Consider the following 10902-nt stretch of genomic DNA (forward strand, 5'->3'; position numbering starts at 1 on the left):
AGTTTTGACCTTAGACTTAGTTTTTGACATGGGCCTAGTCCACTACATCAGCAACTATCAAATAAAAATGTACTGAGTCCATTCCCTCCATTTTAAATTCAGACACATTACTATAACATGTAATTTACATTCATAATAACTAAAGTGCTGAAAGTGGGATTTCATGATTTCCTGTGTCTAATCGAAAATCACCAAAACAAAACTTTTCAGTCAACAATGACCCACGACCCAGTTTAATGTCAGAACTGTAAAAGTCCACTTTGACTAAACATAGCTTTTCTTTGCTTTGCATTATCTGAAGACCTGTTTTTTTAAAACTATCCATTTAAACATGTCGGTGTTAAACCAAAGAGAAAACCACGTGTGAGGAAGGAGCTTTAAAAATGGCATTGTAACCTTAAAGAGACATTTGTAAAAGGTTTTACTTTTCTCCTTGCTTGGAAACACATGTAAATGACTGAAGCTGCTACCAACTGAAAAACTCGAAGAAAACTATTTTTTAGGTTTTTGAGTTATACCCCAAGGATTTTAAATTATTTATTTGTAAGAAAGGCCTTTTGAAAATATGTTATGTTGTTTATTTGTCATATGTAAATCCAAACAAGATTAAAAGCAAAAACAACTGGACTTTATTTGTAACTGAAGACATTTTGCTTGATTTCCCTCAAGTCAAAGCACGACGTCCAATAGTTTCTGCTTTTAATCTTGTTTGGATTTACAATGTCCTGAATGACTAAGAATATTCACCAGTGTATTGTCATTTGCAGGTTAACACAAGGTCAACAGTGCAATGAAATGTTCACGATGAGACGAACAAAAGAACAAACAAGAAACACCTAAACATGCAATAAGGGTACAAAATAAAGTACCAACAAGTGAAAAAGAAATATAATATTTACAAGTTCAAAAATAAATATAGTAAAGATCAACATGGTAGAATATAACTCTGCAAGTTTGATGAATTTGTATAAATAAGTATTTCACAGGTGATAATATTAGCTTTAATGCACATGATATATATTGCACATAACTAACAAACTACACAGGTTGTGTGACAAGTTATTACACAGATAGTGAGTAACACTGAGATTTATTGAATTATGATGGTATGGTAGTGACAAACATGATACATGGCATGAGATTACATACATGACATATACTGTACATGATACAGCCACATAGTGCAGCAGCAAAAACATATTATGTGTAACAGATGTGGCTTAGTGAAATGCATGTACAATGATAAATAATCAATTTTTCTGTAATTGATTACAAAAGAACACATTTACCTCTTCCATCAGATCGATCATGTGACTTTCATGAGCAAAAGCCACAACAACACGGGCTGTGGATTTCTTCATTACATCCACAATCCTTCTCAGCTCTCTTGGCTCATTGCCCCAAGGCAAGATCTCCAAGTAAGCCAAACAACCTCCATCAGATAGATTCAGATCATATTGGAAAGATCGAGCAGCGTGAAGCCCGTAATCATCATCACTGATCAGCAAACCAGCCCACGACCAGCCGAAGTGTTTTAGTATCTGAATCATTGCACGAACCTAAGTGAACACAGAATGAACATTATTTTAAGTGTACATACTAGTGGTCTGTGAGTGAAAAACATGCTAAGAACGGTCCATAAAAAATAAAATAAAAAATGCATTTTTATTTATTTTGCTGTTTTTGTAATGCAACTAATACTAAAAAAGTGTAAAACATAGGAAAAAAATAGACAAAAGATAAACGTGCATGCATTTGTTTGGCATTGAATACTGTATCATCATATTTGTTACAATGTATACCTGGAAAAAATCACTTGGTATTGTCCTGAAAAAGGACGGAAATTTCTGCCGATCACTCAGGCATGAACATGTGGCGAAATAACTCACCTGTCAAAAAAACAGGTTGTACATCATTTATCAAAATCTGCCGTAAAGTTCAATTAAACCTAAATTAGACTGAAATAAAACCAAATTGATCTAAGAAAAAAAAAATATGACAAAGATGAAACTTACCATGGGTACTCGGTACAAACCTAAAACAGTGGAGATGGCAATGGAGCGTGTAGAGGATGAATCACCTACAACTCCTAGAACTGGAGGGATTCCTACACAGGTCTCATCTAATATTATTTGCTTCTCCTGACCACTGATTAATGCCATGGCTGCACGGAATCCAATTCCAAGTTCAGCACAATTATCATACAGACTGTAGCCCAGAGTCACGTTGGGTAACAGCTTGGGATTACTGTTGATCTCTTCAATAGCAAAGACCATGGTCTGGGCCTGTCTAAATCCTAGAACATCAAAACTAACACAAAAAGGTACTACTGTTTACACTAAAACATCCAATATGATTTATTACGTTTATAACCATAAACGTGTCATAACTCACACTGAGCAGTAAATGAAGCCGGTTAAATAAAACATTGTGTATTTAAATTTCTGAAAATTGAATTTAAATAAAAGAACGTTTAAACATTGTTATTATTTACTCCCATATACTTTTAAAATTATTTTCCAGTCTAACATACTCACCCATGGCAGGTAGGATGTTGTGGCTTAGAGGTAAAAGACAACTGGGCAAAAACAGAAAAGAAATGTATTTCAAATAGTCCCCCCAGTACCACATCTCCAGCTTTGTGCATCCCATTTAGATGAAACTGTCCCTGTAACTCACAGGAGGAGAGCAGAGCGGGGGCTGCAGCAAAAGAAAAAGGGGTATGCATCACGAGCAAAAGCACGTTTGTGTACATGAAGGACCACATGTGTTTTATCTGTACGATCCTTTCACTAAGCTCCGTCTTTTTTTTTTTTGTCTCTGCCTCTTTTATTGGTTTTCAGTATCTCATCATGCACACCTAAAGGCTGCAGAAGTGGGCAGATCCTGAAGTGAGTTTCTTTCAGATAACTTTTGTAATAATTGAATGCTAATTTTAAAAGAAAAATTTACCTAATAACATAGTGGTAGAAATAAAACAAAACAAAAAACAAAAAAGAAATAAATGAAAAATATTGTTATCATTACTAAGATGAACATTTTCCATAAATTATTTTGGTTATGATTTAATATGTTTTTTGTGTGTGTGTGTATTCTTCTTTTGGGTTATGCAAACAAACAATTTCATTCCCTTCAATGCAAATGATACAGTATCTATTTGACCTCTAAAAGCTACTGAAGAACAGTGAAAGCACCACAAAATATAATAATTCCTCTTTGAAAAACTGTAAAAAAAATGTTGCAAAACAAAGACTTTAGAGAATTGAGATTTTATATATAATGCTTCAATAATTTAGGTTTATTGGAACAATTATTGCAAAGTACAAAGCCGGAAATAGTGGCTGCATTCTTTAATTTTTTTGGTCAAGAGTTTGAATTTCTCAAACCAGCCACTAGGGAGCACAAGCCAGTGTATCTCTTGTGCCGGTCCCAAGCCCGGGTATATGGTGAGGGTTGTGTCAGGAAGGGCATCCGATGTAAAACACTTTTGCCAAAACCATAATGCAAGTTCATCAAAACGAAACCATACCAGATTGGTTGAGGCCCGGGTTAACAATGACTGCCACCGGTGCTGTTGACTAACAGGGTGCCGGCGGAAATTGTGCTACTGGTAGTCGAATACCACAAGGAGGGAAACGTGTCAGGAGACAGAGGGAGAAGGGGAAAGTGAAAAATGTAGGACTGAGGGTTGCAACTTTAAATGTGGGGACAATAACAGGCAAAGGTAGAGAGCTGACTGACATGATGCAGAGAAGAAAGGTAGATGTTCTATATGTCCAAGAGACCAAGTGGAAGGGCAGCAAGGCTCGCAGCATTGGAACAGGGTTCAAACTGTTTTACCATGGTGAGGATAGAAAGAGAAATGGAGTAGGGGTGGTCCTGAAGGAGGAGTTGGCAAAGAATGTAGTAGCGGTGAAAAGAGTGTCAGATAGGATGACGTGCCTGAAGGTAGATGTAGAAGGTCTGATGCTAAACATCATCAGTGGTTATGCTCCACAGGTTGGATGTGATGGGGAGGAGAAAGATACATTTTGGAAAGATCTGGATGAAGTGATAGAGAGTATTCCCAGGGAGGAGAAAGTGGTGATTGGAGCAAACCTGAATGGACATGTTGGTGAAGGAAACAGAGGGGATGAGGATGTGATGGGTAGGTTTTGAGTCAAGGAAAGAAACCAGGAAGGACAGATGGTGGTGGATTTTGCCAAAAGAATGGAAATGGCTATAGTCAATACCTTTTTCCAAAAGAGAGAGGAACATAGAGTGACCTATAAGAGTGGAGGAAGGGGTATGCAGGTTGACTACATTCTGTGTAGAAGAGGAAACCTGAGGGAGATTGGAGACTGTAAGGTTGTGGCAGGGGAAAGCATGGCCAGACAGCATCGAATGGTTGTGTGTAGAATGACTGTTGTTGTGAAGAAGAGAAAAAGAGTAAAATCAGAGAATAAGACCAAATGGTGGAAGCTGAAGAAGGAAGAATGTTGTGAGAAATTCAGAGAGGAACTGTTAAAGGCTCTGGGTGGTAATAAAAAGCTTCCAAATGACTGGACTACTACAGCAACAGTAATTAGAGAGACAGGTAGGAAGATACTTAGTGTGTCATCTGGACAGAGAATGGAAGATAAGGACACCTGGTGGTGGAATAGTGAAGTGTAGGACGCTGTTCAAAGAAAGAGATTAGCCAAAAAGAAAAATGACAGTGAGAGGACTGAAGAGAGGAGACAGGAATATAAGGAGATGGGACGTAAAGCAAAGAGGGAAGTAACTAAAGCAAAGCAGAGGGTGTATGATGAGTTGTATGGGAGACAGGACACTAAAGATGGCGAGACGGACTTGTACCAATTGCAAGACAGAGGGATCAGGCTGGAAAGGATGTGCAGCAGGTTAGGCTTATTAAAGATAGGAATGGTTATGTTCTAACAAGTGAGGAGAGTGTGATTGGAAGATGGAAGGAGTATTTTGAGGAGCTAATGAATGAAGAGAATGAAAGAGAAAGAAGAGATGAGGTCATAGAAACTGTGGACCAGGAAGTAGGAAAGATTAATGAGGGTGAAGTCTGGAAAGCTCTGAAAAGAATGAAGAAGGGGAAGGCAGTAGGACCTGATGGCATATCAGTGGAGGTTTGGAAATGTCTTGGAGAGATGGCAGTGAGGTTTTTGACTCAGATATTCAATGGCATAGGCAGCACGGTGGCACAACTGGTAGAGATTCAGCCTCTCAGCGAGCAGGTCCTTGGTTCAAACCCCGGTCCAGGGGCCTTCTGGGTGGAGTTTGCATGTTCTCTCTGTGCATGCGTGGGTTTTCTCCGGGTGCTCCGGTTTCCTCCCACAGACCAAAAACATGCATGTTAGGCTGATTGGTAACTCTAAATTGTCCCTAGGTGTGAGTGAGCGAGTGAATGGTTGTTTGTCTCGTTTGTCTCTATGTGGCCCTGTGATGGACTTGCGACCCGTCCAGAGTGTACCCCGCCCCTCGCACAGTGATTGCTGGACATGGGCACCAGCGACCCCCGTGACCCAAAATGGAATAAGCGGGTAAAGATAATGGATGGATTCAATGGCATATATGAGGGTGAGAAAATGCCTGAGGAATGGAGAAGTGTGCTGGTGCCCATTTTTAAGAACATGGGTGATGTATAGAGTTGCAGCAACTACAGGGGAATTAAGTTGATGAGCCACACGATGAAGATCTGGATGAGAGTTGTGGAAGCAAGACTTAGATGAGAGGTGACTATCTGTGAGCAGCAGTTTGGTTTCATGCCAAGAAAGAGCACCACAGATGCCATCTTTGCTTTGAGAATGCTGATGGAGAAGTACAGAGAGGGTCAGAAATAGCTCCATTGTGTCTTCGTGGATTTAGAAAACACATATGACAGAGTGCCAAGAGAGGAGGTATGGTATTGCATGAGGAAATCTGGAGTGGCAGACAAGTATGTTAGACTGGTACAGGACATGTATGAGGACAGCAGGACAGTGGTGAGATATGCTGTAGGAGTGACAGATAGCTTCAAGGTGGAGGTGGGATTGCATCAAGGATCGGCTCTGAGCCCCTTCTTGTTTGATCTGGTGATGGACCGTCTAACAGATATGGTCAGGCAGGAATCCCCATGGACTATGATGTTTGCAGATGACATTATGATCTGTAGTGAGAACAGGGAACAGGTGGAAGAGAACTTGGAGAGGTGGAGGTATGCACTTGAAAGAAGAGGAATGAAAGTCAGCCGTAGTAAGACACAGTATATGTGTGTGAATAAGAGGGAGGCCGGTGGAACAGTGAGGCTACAAGGAGCAGAGGTCACAAAGGTGTAGGACTTCAAGTACTTGGGATCCACTGTCCAGGAAAATGGGGAATGTGGCAATGAAGTGAAAAAGAGGGTCTAAGCAGGATGGAATGGATGGAGAAAAGTATCAGGGGTGATTTGTGACAAAAAATGTGTCAGCAAATGTCAAAGGAAACGTTTACAAGACAGTAGTGAGACCAGCTATTCTGTATGGTCTGGAGACAGTGGCACTGACAAAAAGAAAGGAGAAAAAACTGGAAGAGCAGAAATGAAGATGTTGAGGTTCTCCTTAGGAGTGACAAGGATGGATAAGATTAGGAATGAGATCATCAGAGGTACAGCACATGTTGAACAACTGGGAGATAAAGTTAGGGAGGCCAGACTGAAATGGTTTGGACATGTCAAGAGGAGGGACTGTGGGTATATTGGCAGAAGGATGTTAGAAATGCAGCTGCCAGGAAAAAGACAAAGAGGAAGGCCAAAGAGAAGATATATGTATGCAGTTAGAGAGTACATTAAGGTAGTTGGAGTGAAGACTGAGGATACAGAGGACAGAGTGAGATGGAGGACTCGCAGTGGCGACCCCTGAAGAGGGAAAAGCTGAAAGAAGAAGAAGAAGTTTGGATTTCTCAGTTTCAAGTAAAAAAAAAAAATCAAATGCAATTCCCTACTACTATGAATCACAGTTAACTCGGCCACTGAACACAATAATGAACAAATCCAACATTATTTTCATCAGCCACTGAAACACAGTTAAATAGGACGCAATGCCATTTCCTGATTCAGGTTACAAAGTCCCAAAGAAATGGAAGACATCATTATAACTTGATGCTCCGACCCATGATAGCTTTCTTTGTGTTCTTTTCTGGTTTCATCAGAAGTATGTAACATTTAGGCCCAAACAGTGCTGCCAAGAGACCAAAACTGGATGCCAGGATAGCAAACACCTCCACTGCATCTGCATATTTTCCTGGGGAGTTGATGTAGGCTGGAACAAAGGCCACCCACACAGTACAGAAGATCAACATGCTGAAAGTGATGAGTTTGGCCTCATTGAAGTTGTTGGGAAGATTTCTTGCAAAAAATGCTAAAAGAAAGCTAAGAACAGCTAATATTCCAATGTAGCCCATTAACATAACAAAACCAACAGTAGAGCCAATTGCACATTCATATACTATCTTGTCAATATGGTACTGGGTATTTTTATGTGGAGCAGGTGAGGATAAGACAAGCCAAGTGGTGCAGATTGTTGCCTGAATGCAAGTAAGAACTAAAATGGTCCCCCTCTGCTGCATAGCTCCAAACCATTTGAGATTTGCTCCACCTCCTGGCTTGGAGGCTTTAAACACAGCCAAAACCACCATTGTCTTAACCAAGATGCATGAGACACAAAGAACAAAGCTGATCCCAAATGCTGCATGTCTCAGTTGGCATGTCCACAGTCTGGGTTGTCCAATGAAGAGCAGCGAACACAAGAAACATAGTTTGAGTGACATAAGGAGCAAAAAGCTCAGTTCTGAATTGTTGGCTCTGACTATAGGTGTACTGCGGTGACAGATGAAGATCCCCAGAACAACAGCACAGATAAAAGTGCCCAGTAATGAAGCAGCTGTCAAACAGATACCCAGAGGCTCCTGATAGGACAGGAACTCAGTTTTCTTAGGAACACAGTGGTCATGCTGGGGGCTGGACCAGAAGTCCTCTGGACAGCTGAAGCACTCCAAGGAATCTGGGGGGAAAATGTTTTATATAACAATAAAACTATGTGTAATAGTACAAAAAAAATGCCAAAACATTGAAACCCACTTGTTTTATTGCTGATTTTCCCACCAGAACAAGGGATGCAGTCAAAACAACACAAAGGTTCCCCCTTCTTTCTCACCATGCGGGTACCTGGAGGACAGCCCTCGTTGCACACTGAACTCGGTGGCTATAAAAGTGTGAAAAGTGTAATGTTTTATTGTACTTTCTTTATCGTTTCCTTTATGACATCAAATTGACAAAAGTAAAAAAGGACCTTTTTGGGCTCAAAGTTCCAGAAGATTTTGTCTTCATCAAGCGTCAATTCTTCACCCTCAAGAACTGACATTTTAACATCTCCCACATACTGAACCTCAGTTCGTCCATCAGGGAGCCACAACCAGTTCATAACATCATAAATTGGTGAAGCATCACCGTTTGCATCAAACGACACCTGATCACCAAATGATGTGGTGAAATTGACTTTTTTCAAGTAATATAAAAGCTAAATGAAAGCCAGAAACAGAAGAAAATTAAAGAGAACAAATGAAAATATATTCTGTAGTCAGCTCAATCAGCACAAGAAGACATTTTAAACTTTTGACAGCATCTAAGTGCTAAATGTGCAAACACTAAATTCTAGTGACAAACATTACTATTCCTACGAGAACGTCTCGAAGATGTCTTCTTGTCATTTTGCTATTCAAATTGTTTTTTCTTGTAGACTAAATACAACTGTACATTTTAAAGTAGGTGAACCACATTATACCTGCCATGGCTGAAGTGTGTGTACATCAGCACAACTACCCCCACTGAAAGGCCCCCTGCTTGGTTCACACTGCAGCATATTATGAAGAGCATATGCCAGTGCATACACAGCCTTATACACATTGTACTCAGGCCTGAGGTTAGAAATGTCCAAAAACTCTGTTTCCACACCTCTAAAATCCTCTTTTCCACTACATAGTGTTCCACCCTTCTCCACCCAGCCTGTTGGAGGTGGTGCAAATTTGCACAGGAATATGAATTCCCAAAACTGGTTCACCTGTAAACCATTCAAAACTGCTTTATTAAACAAACAAATATAACTTTTCTCTTTTTTAACATTGGAGGAAATAATAAAGTAGAGCCATATCTCACCATGCTGTTTCCATTGCTGTTGTTGTGAAGTAAATCAGGACGTATTTCTAACAGGAAGTTTTTGAGGCCTGGTATCTCTCCTCGACGAATAGCTATACCCAGCGTACCACCCAGGTACGGCATGAGGTGGGGCGTCTGAAGAACAGCAGCTGTGGTCCATGCTTCACTCGCCAACCACTGCAGGCCTGTCAGATTCTGCCTCACCACCTGTTTATATGTGAAATCTCATATTTTTATGATACTACAACATGGCATACATAGATCAAACAGTGTGGTTTAATTCTTCATTTACTCGTCCACAGACTAAACCCAAAGTTAGTAAAATATAAATTGAATTCAGTGTAGATGAACAGATGCTCAGATATATTCATCATTTAACACGGATTCCTCATTTTTCTGGACTGAATAAAACGTGCATTGAATTTAAGGAAATGCAAACGTGAGACGTCATTTATATTTGACCCATCAAAATGAATGCGGTCATTTATTTACAGAATCAAAATTTAACATCAAACATTTACATTAATTTGGCAAATTATGAAAATAACAACATAAGCAATTAATCAGGAAAAATCATACGGCCATGATTTTTCCGTTGCTTCACCACAGCGATGTTATGAAAACTGTACAATTATGATCTTTTACCCACATGAATGTGGGTGAGCATTTTACACAGACATTTCTAAAATATCTGGAAGAATTTCTACTTGAGAGAAAAGTTTAAAGATGGAAAGAAGTTTAGAGGGAGTAAGATGGTGTGTGAGGGGTGAAATGTGTTCACCAGAATCGACACTCTCCGGCTTTCTTCAGCTTTTCCTTACAGTACACTTAGGTGATGAAATCGGCTCCTTTACCTGGAGATGTCTCAGGTGAGATTCCGTTTAACGCACCCTTTCAGCGTCTCAGTAGGATGCTGTTACTCGTCCGAAGTAATGGCGAGGCTCTGTTCGACACATATTCACCTCAGTGGAAAATGTTATAATCCCATGGAACTCGGAAGAGCTCTGTTGTCAGGATCATCCCGTCTCTCACAGAACTGGTTGGACTGTGTATCCAGCAGAACTCCAACAGCACTCCATCAGAACTTCAACAGAACCAAGACCGAGTAGACCAGGAAGTACTGACATTTTAAAGAGCTGTTTCCCGGTTCACTTTTGGGATTTGTTCATTGGTCAGAAACGACCAGACGGGGTGTGTTTTGTGACGTAAGAGGTTAGAGACAGCGAGAATTGTTATGAAACAGATCAGAAATGTTCTCACAGACAGAGAGAGTTTTGTTTTGGCGCTGTTTCAGCAACAGGTGCTAAAACTTCTCTATTTACGTCTGAGAGGATTCTAAAACATGACAGTTCTAACATAACAACTTGTTTTGCGTTTTATTCCAACCTTGGACCAACTTACACTTGCTCATTCAAAAGCAGAAATCAGAAAAGGCATAATTACTCTGTAACAGCTTTGACATGAGAATAAAAATCATTACACAGTTAATAAAATTGATTAGTTCACTGCCACATCTAAAATGGTTTGAACTAAGACACTTTGATTATCAACATTTGAAAAATAGTAATGATAATAAAAAGAGAGTGTTCTTTTCACTTGAATCTTCAAGAAAGAAAGTCTCAGGATGGGTGAACCTGTATTTCTGAGTTCAAATGAATGAAATGACAGTTCCTGTCCCACAAGGTTCTAAAGGTCAAGAGTTTTGACCTTAGACTTAGTTTTTGACATGGGCCTAGTCCACTACA

General features: G+C 39.9%; 1 protein-coding gene across 1 annotated transcript in view; it reads right to left on the minus strand.

The window, feature by feature from the left end:
* Positions 1-7095: 7095 nt before the first annotated feature.
* Positions 7096-10902, minus strand: part of LOC119410922 (extracellular calcium-sensing receptor-like) — a 19713-nt gene continuing 15906 nt past the window's right edge. Inside the window, exons 4-8 of the mRNA XM_037677843.1 lie at positions 9158-9364; positions 8787-9062; positions 8295-8522; positions 8084-8207; positions 7096-8006 (exon numbers count right to left, since the gene is read on the minus strand). Coding sequence (XP_037533771.1) covers positions 7096-8006; positions 8084-8207; positions 8295-8522; positions 8787-9062; positions 9158-9364 — 1746 coding nt within the window. The remainder of the gene's footprint in view (positions 8007-8083; positions 8208-8294; positions 8523-8786; positions 9063-9157; positions 9365-10902) is intronic.

This window comes from Nematolebias whitei, chromosome 6, assembly GCF_014905685.2.
Source record: "Nematolebias whitei isolate Nwh7 chromosome 6, NemWhi1, whole genome shotgun sequence".
Classification (NCBI taxonomy): domain Eukaryota; kingdom Metazoa; phylum Chordata; class Actinopteri; order Cyprinodontiformes; family Rivulidae; genus Nematolebias; species Nematolebias whitei.